At 41.3% G+C, this 13,290-nt stretch overlaps 1 protein-coding gene across 1 annotated transcript in view; it reads right to left on the bottom strand.

The window, feature by feature from the left end:
* The window catches only part of DHX40 (DEAH-box helicase 40), a 20,963-nt gene that overhangs the window by 6,765 nt on the left and 908 nt on the right, over positions 1-13,290 (bottom strand). Inside the window, exons 2-16 of the mRNA XM_009278209.2 lie at positions 12,976-13,121; positions 12,477-12,596; positions 11,079-11,309; positions 10,807-10,873; positions 10,103-10,234; positions 8,589-8,688; positions 8,053-8,139; positions 7,366-7,548; positions 6,764-6,844; positions 5,905-6,062; positions 3,649-3,763; positions 3,253-3,361; positions 2,851-2,945; positions 2,220-2,289; positions 1,581-1,809 (exon numbers count right to left, since the gene is read on the bottom strand). Of these exons, the coding sequence (XP_009276484.1) occupies positions 1,581-1,809; positions 2,220-2,289; positions 2,851-2,945; positions 3,253-3,361; positions 3,649-3,763; positions 5,905-6,062; positions 6,764-6,844; positions 7,366-7,548; positions 8,053-8,139; positions 8,589-8,688; positions 10,103-10,234; positions 10,807-10,873; positions 11,079-11,309; positions 12,477-12,596; positions 12,976-13,121 (1,923 nt within the window). The remainder of the gene's footprint in view (positions 1-1,580; positions 1,810-2,219; positions 2,290-2,850; positions 2,946-3,252; positions 3,362-3,648; positions 3,764-5,904; positions 6,063-6,763; positions 6,845-7,365; positions 7,549-8,052; positions 8,140-8,588; positions 8,689-10,102; positions 10,235-10,806; positions 10,874-11,078; positions 11,310-12,476; positions 12,597-12,975; positions 13,122-13,290) is intronic.

The following is a 13,290-nucleotide window of genomic DNA, read 5'->3' as shown; positions in this document are numbered from 1 at the left end:
ACACTATGCATCTTGTGTTCTATGCACCCATTTCTTCTCTAAATTACACATCTCAAACTCAGGTTTAGGCAGGAGAGAGACAGCACTGGGAGCAGGGGAAAAAAGCTTAGGATAAACTATCCTTATAAATTTCCAGAGGTAGGAGGAAGAGGAAGGGTAACATACAGATAAAGGAGTGGGAAAAGTCAATACTCCAGATCAGCCACCGTTAGAAATGCACATTCTCCCACCGAACTGAGACCTTGGGAGTGCTTCTCCCAGAAGGAAAGAAAAGCAGGAAATATTTTCAGTTTAAAATAAAATTTAAAATAATAATAGTGCTAATAATAATAAAAAAATAATCATTCAAAGACTCCGAGAGCCTAAGTACTGTGTGAATGAAGCAGCTACTGCAGCCTGTTCTTAGGGCTATGGGGCTGGGCACCAGATCCTTTGATATGAGGAAGGAGCTTTAATTAGCATTCACTCTTGGAATATTTGTAATTATTCTGTCTTGAAGTCAAATAATAATTCAGTTCATGATGCAGGCTTTCCTTCCATTGGGCACTAATTAAGCCTTTGTCAGCTATTCAGCCACCTATTTTTGTGAAGCTCCCAGAAATACATCTGTAAGGTCAGTATTAACCTCAAATTAATTCACAATTGCCTGGTGAAGTGAAAAGTTAAGGGGGACAAAGAGAACAAACCTCAGCTCCTTGGACTTCAGATAAATAGATGAGGCTCCTCTGTGTTTTCCAATAATGCAAATATCCTTTCCACCGAATTTATAACCAAATCAATCCATTTGTGTTTTTATCATTTAGAATGGTTGGTTTAATACAATAATGCAGGACAGAAAGAGACGCTGGTCTGAGGACAAGAGTACATTTTTCCTATTGTTAAGGAAACTGAAGAGAAACTATATTGGCAGTGCCTATACTGTATATTAAATTCATGTTTTAGAAGGGTCAGCTCAGGAGTAAAGAGGCCCTTTGAATACTTGGCTGCTTTATGAAATCTGCTGACAGAAGAATTCAAAGAATGTCAAGCAGCCAGATCAGTTAGCAGGCACCAGTTTTAATTAAAACTGACAATTTATCTAAACATATGGCATTAAATTAATTGTCAGAATGAGACATTCACCAAAAATGTGATACTTTTTCCTCTGTGTTTTTCTGTTTGGTTGGTTTTTTCTTATAGCCCTTAGGACTTCTCTCTCTCAGGACAGTATTATTTGGGTATCTATGGCTAGATACCCTTCGCAAACTTAAATAATGGTCGGACTCAAAATGCTTTTATTCAACTCTGTGTTATAACACAAAGTTCTGCTCGTGTCAGTTATAGTAAACCAAAAGAAGGGGGGAACATGGCAAGAACCAGTAGACAAACACCACTACACATGCTGCCGAGGCAGGAAAATAAGGATTGCAGAGCTGTAGTAAGACAAGAAAACAACTAGAGGTACACGTCAAGTATGTTAAGCACATCCAGATTAACACCTACTAGTCCAGAATGCATTCAGTGACATAATATACACACACATGTCCACAACAACCAAGAAAACTACACACACCATAGGTAGGGACAAGTAATGTGCTTACCATACTGCCTTTTAAGGTCCTCCTTATGTTTCCACTTAGTTATTTCCTCTTCAGTTACTTCTTCCCGTGCCACACTGCTCAGTTCGTATGCATCGATTTGATGCAATCTGGGCAACAAGTCTTTGACCCATTCATAGCGAACAGGACACACTGTCCGGACATAGATTTTGGATGTCACTGTGACATCATGGAAGATGATCCACTCGAGGCGAGTCTCCTGGTTATATAGCTGAAAAATTAAGAGATTATTTCAGAACTGATAAAAAAGAATTTTTATTTCTAGAGCACCCTCCATTGGAGTATCTTCCAATGCTTCAGATGCAAGAATGAGATAAAGCTGACATTACCCTAAATTTTCAGGCAGGGAAACTAAGGCATAATGACTTGCTTAAAATTGCCCAGGAAATCCAAAGAGCCAGAGAGAAAGCTCAGTCACGTCACACTCGTTTCATAAGCCAAACTTTTACCAGATCTGAAGAAGCGAGGCTCTTCCCCACTCTCAAAATGAACACTGCAACAGTGCTTCTGCTGGCCATAAGTTAGCACAAACCAAACAGAATAGGAAGAGTTTACAGCGACCTGCCTCTTATTCCTTTTATAGATCCTTTGCTACTTTATTAACAGACTTTGGTAACTTACTGTAGATGAAGGATGGATATAGACTATGCTGCCATGTCCGTCCATTGTGCAGAATGTCCTGGCTGCAGATCTGAAAGGTTTGTGGGAAACAAAATATATATATATAATGAAACATACTTTGCTGTGATTAGACAGCAACACTAAACTAAGCAAATCAGCAGCAGCGTAGAAGAACATACTCAAATATATAAGCAGAGGAAGATCCTTCCAGTATTAAACTGTAAAAAGACCAATGAGGAGTAAAATATATCTGCCTAATTTACCACAGTAACACTGCAGATATAACAACGCAATAATAAACAGGGTTTGGGATTGAAGTCTGACAGCCATCAAGACTGGACATTTCCAAGCTCTTTAATTTAATATCTGGAACTTGCATCAGCTTGCAAGTTCATTTCACAGATAGAAAAACTACTATTCCAAGGACGTAAGCAACTTGCCCAGGAACGTAATGAGAGTCAAAAGCAGAGTACCCACCAGGCTTCCAGCCCTGTGTAGAAACACCACCTTCAGCTGCAATTGCTACTTTTAACAGTATACAGCCTTACTCTTCTGTTTCAATATGCAGCTACACCTTTGAAGAATATGCGTAATATCTTTTCCATTCAGTTCTCCAAACTTCATTGCTTACCTCCTAGCTACATTGATAAAGTATCCTGCACATAGACATCTTCTTAGTATTTCAGTTCTGGAGCCTTCAAATGTCTCTTTAGGGAAGTCTGGCAGCTATGTAAAGAAAAAACAACATGAATCAGGACCTTTCCTAAAGAAAAAGTGCCTATACCCCCTCCATCCCATGGATCTTAAACTCTGGGTTTCCCTCCTTTCCTTATGGTTTCCGTAGGGTGGAAAACCCCTCCTTCTTGCTTGTTAGTTACACAAGCTACAGCAAGGATGCTCTAATAAATATTTAAGTGGTTTAGTTCCTACTGGAGAAAGGCAGCAGCCATCTCGCAAAGGCTCGGTAGTCCAGTACATGTCTTAAATATAAACTGATGTAACTCGATCATATATAAAAGTTATATTTTTTTACCTGTTTCAGTTTACCGATTATTTCCCGAAGTTGTTTTTCCACACTAAAAGCAGATTTTAAAGCTCTCCAATGGATCCAGTATTTCTGGCACCAAGCTGAAGGAGACTTGCTGAGAACAGAAATACTTGTATTATAAAGAAGCCCTTTGTAAGCTGCAGGCAGGAAGTTGCCTCTATTTTTTGTTATGGTCGTACAAAGAAGGCAACCTACACAGCCAGATACTTCGTTAGTTTAAATAATAGGTGTCTTGACAGAAATTACAGATCACAATAAGGAATAAATCTCCAATTAGGTATCAGTACATACATATGCATATACACAATATATCTAAAAACCGTCAGCAGCTGGGCGTTATGAGCAATGCAAAACCACTTACTGTAAGGAATCATTTTATACCTTGCTTTGCACTGTTCAAAAATATTTAAGAGGGTTGCAAAGTCATTGCATCCTCCCACTTGTGAGGAAAGTTCCTGGTGTTGCAGCTCAGCCTCCTTTTGCTTCTGAGGATCACCTGAGGAAGTAAGTTATATCTCACTTTAACAAAGTCATTTTTATTTATCGCTCCTACTTAATTTTCTGTTAGCATCTCTCCAAAGTGTGTTTGACAGCCTTGACTCTTTATTAATGTTATTTTTAGATTTGTCTCTCCTCCACAGCTGCATTTACAGTTCTTCCTCCTTCCACTACTGCTGAACAAGAACACGTAGATGCTATTAAATCTGTGATTAATCTAACCAGTCAGCACTAGCGATGAAGAATTCTAGTCTCTTAGAAAGAAAAGTTCTACGTATTTCTCTCTCACAATCAATTCAGATGCCGACATGGAAAGATAAAGGAACAGCGACCTTAACCAAACAGCTCATGGGCATCAAGTGAAAGTTTTGCCCTGAGAGAAGAAACAAGACTGTTGAAACCACCCCATCACAGCACCATCTAATCTATTTAACTCAGCTTTTGTCCTAGTACTCAAGTGCCATAGTAATGGAGGTCTTAAAATAAATAAGTCTAGAAAAAATGTGATCTGTGAGTTTAGTGGGAATTCACCTTCAGTAAAGGCTAGGAAAGTACTAGGCAAAAGCAACATTTCCGAAGTGTTATTTCAAGTTTTAAATACCCCAAAAATGTCTTCCCCAACACAACCCATTCCCCTTAGTAGAGAGGGATATGGCTGCAAAGGCCAATGCATTGCATTGCTGCTGTACTGCAGACGATGTCAGAAGTTTGTGGGTATTAAAAGAAAGTAACACCGATGAAGTAAGAAGGCCTGTTCGTATACATATTGCACGTGAGCAAGTGCCTTCAGGATGGGAGTCTCTGTTTGCGTCCTAATGTACAGGGTTGCTGGAGAGTAACGAACAGGTGTGCATTAGTTAGCTGAACAGATAACACGGGCATATTGCCAGACGGAGGATGGGAAAGCAAACGCACATTTGTGGGAATGGGAAAGACCCCAGGGCAGAATCCAGGCTATCAGTATGGTCAGCAGTCTCTTTAGCTGTTGCGCTAACTGGCACGGTTAATGGACTACAGAGATAACTGGACAAGAGCCAATGAGTGACTAGAAAGGACAAAGGTCTCCTACAAAGACTGTGCTACATATAAAGACTATACTTAGCACAGTTGGGGGGCGAAGGAGGGGGGCAGACAGGAGGGGAAAGGAGATAGGAAGGAGGACATGGGAGACTGAGTTTAGCACTAGTGAAAGGTGCTAGCTTGGAACCACAGGAAAATTACATTTTCCATTTAGAAAAACACTCGAAATGGAGGCCGTGACAAGTTGAGCTTCTCACAGTAACTTAAAAGGTCTATTTGGTTAAACAGAGTTATTGAACAGAAAAGCCAATCCAGAGGCCACCCCATTCGTTAAAAACAAATTAATCAGTCCCTGTTGTCTGTACTTAGACCAACAGCAAAACATCTGCTGTGGTGCATTTTGGTTTTCTGGTGGGTTTTTTTTGTTTGTTTTCTTTTCCCTCCTGTAACAGTTTTCCCCCTTACGACCTCTCAGCAATCCACTCGCTTACCCACATGTTGCTTTACAGCTCACAGCCTTGGGACAAATGCAACCCAATTCCATGCTATTTTGAAGTCTTTGGAACAGCTGTCGTCCAATTCCTAGCGTGCAATGTGCCCTGACTCCAAGACCACAGAAAGCTGTAAAAGCATACGGGCAAAGCGCCATTGTATATTTGTCCTAATCTTACCATTCTTCCCTACAGATCTGCTACGATGTACTCTGGGAGACAAGGCACTGCACTTGAGGAATCTTCCTCACAGTGCAACGTAAGGGTTATTTAAAGCATTAGTTTAAGGTAAATACTTATGCCTCCCACCAGTGTTGGGCCCAACTAAGGAGACCAGCTTGCTCCCTGACAGGAGTATCCGTACACTCAAGTAAAGGCTTGTGCTACCATTGTTCAGAATACAGAATCAGTTCCCACTTTATAACCTTGAGATACACCTATAAGATACTGCGGCCTCACAAATTATTAGCACAGAAAACTACTGAGAGCAAAAAACCCCACAGAGGGAAGCTGTAGAAAAGGTCTCCAGGCGAAGCAGCGTGTGCTGCCTAACCATCGCCTGAGATGTCCCTGTCCAAGCAGAATCCCTCACCCACCCAAGGCTGCTTTGGGATAAGGGGCTTCCTACCTGGACGAATGAAGACATTTTCCACCGACAACATGGCTGCTATGGGAAGCAGCAGATCTTCACAGTCAAGAGAAGCAGCTTTTATGACAGCACAGGTCAGGTTGGGAGGGAGGGGAAACTGCACCAGGAATTCACCCAGTCTTGTCACGTGGCCTCTCCTTATCCCAGGAGAAAGATTCAAATACCAGATTCAACAAAACTGTGTTTAAATGTAAATCGGAACATGCACACACAATGTCAGCTACCATATACTGATAAAGAGCATGAAAGAAGCACTTCCCTCTGGACTGTTCTAACACTGCAGTCTGCGTGTGCCCAGATAGGTGCTGGAGAAACGAAGCAAGCATCACTAGCAGAAAAACTTTTCACCTTTCTCCAGTTTGCTTATGCCTGCTTCATGGCAGGCAAAGCCAGCTTTTTAAGTGTATCAGATGCTTAAGTTGTTTGTTGGGGGTTTTTTTTTGCAAGAAGAATTCCTGGAAGCTTAGGATAAGATCTCGCTTCCTGTCTTGAGTTCTTGGATGGGCCTCACAGCTAGTGCCTAAGCACCTTCATCACAACAGTCTGGGATCTGCTATCAGGAACTATAGCACGGAGAGTTGAGGTAATTTGTCTGAGGTCACTCAGGAACTCCAGGACAATGTGGAGAAACTAATCTGTACCTCTCAAGTCTTAAGCCATGCTCTAACCCTAATTTTACAGAGAGTATCTTAAAACCCAGTAGTTAACTTCCTGGTCTAATGAGGAAACACATTCTACTGTTGGGGGAAGTCCTTTAGTCCACATGAACAACTTACTAACACCAGTTAAACCATTAGATTTTAAATTCTTGTAGTGACTACACCCCTTTATTTTTTACCTGTCAATAGCATCACACTGGTAAAGTTCCTTGAGCGCTTCTAAAATATGCCTTTCTTCAGGGCGGTCCAAATAGGGAAATCTATAGTAAAAAATGAAGTAAAAAAATCTCACTGTTCAGACTCAGTTTAGCTTTGTTAGTTTTCATAATTATTTAAATATTTTTGTAACCTTCCAATACAGGTTTCTGACCAAAGCGCACATAAGCATCTTCAGTATACGGGTGTGTTACTACATACACAGCCTCATGCTGAAGAATTACAATGACAGATCCCAGCATGGCACATGCAAAGACAAACTATATTTTCTGCACATGTATGATCTGAAAATTGATTGGGATATAAACATCAGTATTTTAAAAGGAACACCACTAACTAATTTTGGAGATAAGGAGTTAGTTTTGGCAGAACCTCAAACTGAACTTGAGCTCAAGATCCAATCTGGCATTAAAGACTGAGAACAGCAGAAAAGCTGACTGTACCGATGTGTCACAGTTGGCCAGGGACCTAATCCTGTCTCCTGCCAATAGGCTGTTGGTGCTTGGGCTGCCTTGCTGCTGAGACTCAGGAAGGAAATGATAATCCTCCTCTCCATGGAGGTTACCTTATGACATCATGCACGGAAAGGCACTTCAAGGTCAGGATCACAGACGTCAGACTGGTTCTCTTGATCTCTGGGACCGTGTGATCAGGCATGCATTGCTCCCAGAACTCTTTGCTGTATAGCCGATAGCTTTTTCCGGATGATGTCCTGCCAGCTCGGCCAGCTCGTTGCCTTGCTTCGCTCCTGCCAAAACAGAGAGACAGGGGAAAAAAAAAAAAATCCAGACTCTTGATCCCTTCTGTTATTACCAAAAAAGCACACTGTAATTACGATAAATAATAGCAATTTCTGTGTTTGTAGATGGAAGATACATTACACTGTGCAGCAACTGAGAAATCCAGCTATACAAGAACTAGCAGAATGAAGAAGCATTTCTGTGCAAGAGAAGATTTTTTTAAACTTCTCTGAATCAGGCTGTTGTATTCAGCAAACACAAGATGACACGTGAGCCACTGCTGAGACTACAGACAGCACATTATCAATTCCTTCTCAATGCCTGTAACTTACAGGAAATTATATGTCCTGAACCACCTTCTATTTAGCAGCAAAGAAAATGGCTTTAAATTACAGAGCCTCAAAGCTGCTCCCTGCCCCCCTTTATTTTATTTTTAAAAAGATCAACCGACACACAGTATTGTCAGAGGAACTCCCAGAAACACCAAGCAAATGACCTTTTTAAAAACTTACTTTGAAATGGGAACCACCTCCAGTATGTCCAAGCCAACTCGGGGGTTATGATTCAACTGCTTCACAAATCCACTATCTACTACATATCTGAAAAAGATTCACACTCTGTCAGAGAAGAAAACAGAGGTCTCAGTAGACAGACAGGTAACTGCCACATGCCTACGATCAAAGCAAGAACACGTTTACCCTACAATCGCTGCAAACAGGTAGTTGCACTTTGCTGGTCAGCTGCAGCCCCGCAACGGTTCAGTCTACAGGATACTACAGATAATACCTCCCCACACCCAAGGGGGTTATGCCCATTTGACGGAGCTGAGATTTGATTTCAAATTAGGGTCCAACAATATTAGTCATCTGTAGGACTATATAATAGTATCAGGGTTTTTTTTTTATTCACTACACACACAAAAAAGGCAACAGGTAATTATTGGGCAGGTATACTAGCGGAAGGAAGTCAGACGTGTTTTTCCAAATCTAGTAGAATTTTCTGAATTATTCCCTCTGTTACAGCTTTTATGAAGGATAGGAAACAGTACCTGACTCCTTCAATTGTCAGAGATGTTGCAGCAATGTTTGTGGATACCACACATTTTCTAATGCCCATGGGAGCTGGCAAAAATATGGTTTTCTGTTGATCTAAAATGACAGGTAGTCAGTCAAACAATTTGTTATGTTACAATGCTCCGATTTCAAACCACATCTCTAACACTGCAAACTTACTCAAATGCTTAGTGAAAGTCATTTGAATGAAATTAGAAAGTCAGTCACGTAACATTCTAAAATACAGATTTGGTATTATTTTAGCATACGTCAGAAGCCAGAGAATATCTTGTTTATTGCTTGCATATTCAAGAAGATTTTGAGATCAAGAAAGGCCAACTCTCCTGGACGTTTCCTAACCCAGAGCTAGGGAAAACAAACAACATGTCTGGTCTTTACAGAATCTTCATGAAGGATTTTAAACAATCAGAGCAAGTGAAAGTGAACATGAAAAGATTCAGTTAAACCCGCCATGTTTCCAGCAAATCTTCTTTTAACATGTAACAAAGCAGCATGTGCAGCTTCCATTAATTCATTTGGCTTTCCAAGGAACAGAAAAGGGAGGTGGAAATTCAACTTTCCCGTGAAATTTTCTCACTTCTTATACTTGAAAAATATAAAAATCTCTTTAAGGAAAATTCTCTCTTGTGTATTTAAAAACATTCAAATACAATGGCCTCTGAGAAACTACCACAAAAGGAAAAAAACGAAAATATCACTCTCGGTCAGGAATCTAACACCTATCATGGAGTAAGGAAGAAGCTATACCTTTCTTTCATGCAACTTTTCATTTTGCTCTTTCAAGAAGGTGAAGATTTTGCTCCCTCTCTGCAGATCGTTACCAGATCTTTCCTCTCGACAGCACTTCCCAGATGGAAATTGCTGTCCTGCTCTTCTGAACACTTATTCAGCCTCTTGGCATTCTACATACTGCACCCACACATTTAAACATCGCACTCAATTTCATCTGAAAACACAGTGTCTGTGTTCAGTAAAGGTCAAAGGGCCTTTGTTTTTAACTCTTCCAAACTAACTGTGGTATTGCTGCCAAATAAAACAGACTGATTCATTCTGATAACCTGTACTTTTCTACATTGTGTAACGCTGTACTGCTTCTATCTTCCCTTACAGGTCTACTCTCATCACCAAAAACCTACTGGCAGTATCTTTTCCGTATAAAATAAGATGAGAGGGCCTAAATAAGACATCTGAATTTTCAGGTACACAGTATCCCCTTCCTAAGCTGGAGACCTTGATGCCATGTGAAGCCATTTCCAGTGGATACGAATTTTACCTGGAGGCTTCTGTGCAAGTACAGAGAAGGCTGAAGTTTGATTAGTTTACGAACACCACAAGAAAACCCATAGTGCTACAGTATTGTAACAAATGGGTTAATGAATGCCTTTTTTTCCAACCACAATAGAAATATTTGAGTAGGATACTGTTTATAACAACTCTCGCAGTTAACATTTATGTGAATTAAGTTCCTTATGACATTTTATGTTCTTACCTGTTGACATTGACCCATACAACGGTAAGATAAGCAGGCCTTCAACAGACCGATCATGTACTTCATACCGGTAATCAATAGATTCTGCTTTCTTGAAAAGTAAGTCACAAGCTCTTTCTATCTCAATTTGACCTAAAAAACATACAAGAGCATTTAAGTGACCTATGTAGCTACAACTCTGCCTTCCTAGTTTGCAACACCTTTAAACAAGATTGATGCCTCTTGGCAAAACAAGATCATTACAAGAAGGAAGTAATATTTACAAGAGTTAGTTTAGGAGGTGACGTGCAGTCTTTCCATAGTGCCTGTCACCAAAGCTTTTCCTCAAAAGATGACTGCGTAAGTGCCTGGCCCATACACTGATGTAGGGTTTTGCAGCTAAAGAAATTCTCCCTTCCTGAATTAACAACAAAACAAAACACGTAGGCAATACAAACAGAGTAAATTTGGCACAGGAAGAAAAGAGCATATGCAAGTTTTTAAGTTAATGTATTTCTTCTCTGATCTCATAGGCATGGATATACCTAAACATGCTCCGAGAACTATCACTTCATCACAGGACTATGTGCGTCAACCTGCAACTTTCCCTTTTCTACTTACTGCTCTGGGACAAACCAGACAGTCATTGGAAGGAGGTACTGTTTTGCTGGCAGTGCCATGCTTCACCTGGAATAACCATCAGTTGTTGAAAGACAAATTCTCACCTGTCAGGAAAACCAAGATGTCGCCTTCTGGTTCATTTAAGTGGATATCCAATGTGACTTTTACAGCCTGAAACAAACAACAAACAAGCCAGTAACAGCTGGAATCTCACTTACTCTTTCTAAAACTCACAGTACTCACTAATTCTTCCCTGTACCCTGCAGAGATGCTAAGAACACAGCAATACAGCCGCTAATTCTTGTGGTCTTTCACAGATGATAATCATACCAAGAACAGAAAACACAACACAGAAACAAAGTAAAACAGGCCAGACCTCTGTAACATACGCAGAGCTGCCTCTGTCCCTTGGGCTGAGCAGGTTGCAGAATACCTCCTTGACGGGATAACTTCTTCCTGGAATATGCAGCACTGAACAGTGTCCAAAGAACTCCGAGAGCTTGTCTACCTCCAGGGTGGCCGACATCACCACCACTTTCATGGCCGTCTTCCTGTTTGGTGGTTTCTTCTGTAGAAATAGTTTCTTCAGCAAACCAAATAAAATATCCTAACAGAAAAACAGAAGCAACTTATATTAATAGCCCAGTTTTCTTAGAAGTGCCTGACGAACTTGGAAGGGACTGATTTTATCCCACTGATATAGTGAAGACAGAAAATCACATCTTCGGGGCCTAAGCGCTCAGAAGAATACATACATTTACCCCCGTCATCTTGTAAGCATGCTAATTAATTTCTAGAATTTAATTAATGTTTTATCAGCTCTTCTCACAGCCTATAAACAGAATCAGTGTAACTTAAAATCCTTTGGTTTTCATTTTTATACTCTCATGGTCAAGTCATTTGCAAGCAGTTACCACAGACCCATTTTAAAAAGTCATCGCCTTTGTCCAGCGTACGTTACCTGACTGAGCGTGCACGCTCCTTTGTTGTACTATTTATTGTTATGACTTCAGCAAGTTTATTTTACTCTGCAGTGCTGTGGATTAAAAATCTGCTCCTTTTAGTTAGACGCAGGTGATGGAGCAGTAACTTCTTACATCACCCTAGCTTAATTACTTGCAATACCCTCAGATGCTTGAGGGCAGAACTGGGATTCAGAAAGCATTTTCCCCTTTCCCCAGCTGGACTGGTAGGTTGTTTGACACACAACACAATCTCTTGAGGACTGAGTGACTTGAGTCTCACTTTGCTTGCCCCAGAAGGGTCAGAGTGACATTTGATAGCTTTTGGTACTTAGATCGGTCTAGATACTTCCATGATCCCAAAAGCTGTAACCTCTTTGCACAGTCATATACATATACACACCCTAAGAAATATAGGCCTTAGAGTGAGAGAGATGTTTCAGGGTTTTTGTTTGTTTGTGTGTGTTTTTTTTAAATAAAGATTCTAGAAAGTTTGTGTTCACCATGCTGGCTTCCAACTCCTGGAAATTTTAGGAAAGTATCCAATAGCCAGCCAAGTTTTAACTGCTTTCAAATGCAACAACAGCTACAATTCCAACAGGATTAACAGGTCGCATCTTATTTTCAGATTACGCAGCATGTAATAAACGAAGCAGCAATTCTATGGTCTTAGGACAGCAAAAGGATAAAGCGCATCTGTGGGAAGCCGGCCAAAATCCTTGGGGATTGTGCAGAAGTGAAAGAAAGGTGTAAAAAGACCTCAGTAAAGGAGAAATAGTGACCCAAAAGGACAGATATAAGGAGACACTCACAGTGCTGAGGCTCCGCTCATGGGCTTCATCCAAAATGATGATACTGTACTTGCTGAGAAGGGGGTCTGCCAATATTTGCCTCAGTAAGCAGCCATCGGTCATATACTTGATGGCAGTATCCTGAAAGGTTTAATTAGACATTCAGCTGTTATCCTGGATTTTTACTTCAAAGTAAACACTTCTACATAGATCACGTATTTGTCCAGAACGCACATTGAGATCGCATCACTGGTGCTTATGCACCGCACCACAGGTGCTTGGCAATGTTTCACCTGTAAGGTGCTCAAAAAACTTGATCAAATGAGTTATACGATAGATACAACTGCAGCTTCACCACAACTGGGACAGATGGCTTCTCAACGCTCCGAGACCTTCTGCATGCAAAGCCCCAGGAGAGGCAACAGGCCTGTGCCACTCCACAGAGAGGCCCGCAGGCAAAAAACTGAGCCGTTGCCCTGCCGTGACAACGCCTGCAGGAACACAGCCCTCAGAGCCCTACCTCGGTGCTGCAGTCATCGAAGCGGACCTGGTACCCGACAACACTCCCCAGCGAACAGCCCATCTCCTCGGCCACCCGCTGCGCCACCGAGATGGTGGCAACGCGCCGGGGCTGGGTGACACCAATGGCCCCATGCTTGGCGAGGCCTACGGGAGAGACGGGAAAAACAGGGACGCTGATTTGCGCTGCTCAGAGTCAGTTTATAGACAAGCACCTACATAATACACATATGGTCGAGTTTCTTAGTTTAAAAGGTTTAGCCAAGCCCTCTCCACCCACCCCACGCACAGCCCAGCCTGAAGCTGCGGCCCCCCG

Source organism: Aptenodytes forsteri, unplaced genomic scaffold, assembly GCF_000699145.1.
Source record: "Aptenodytes forsteri isolate BGI_AS27 unplaced genomic scaffold, ASM69914v1 Scaffold66, whole genome shotgun sequence".
Lineage (NCBI taxonomy): Eukaryota > Metazoa > Chordata > Aves > Sphenisciformes > Spheniscidae > Aptenodytes > Aptenodytes forsteri.
Note: the sequence above shows the minus strand (reverse complement) of the source record. Positions and strands in the feature narration are given on the sequence as shown.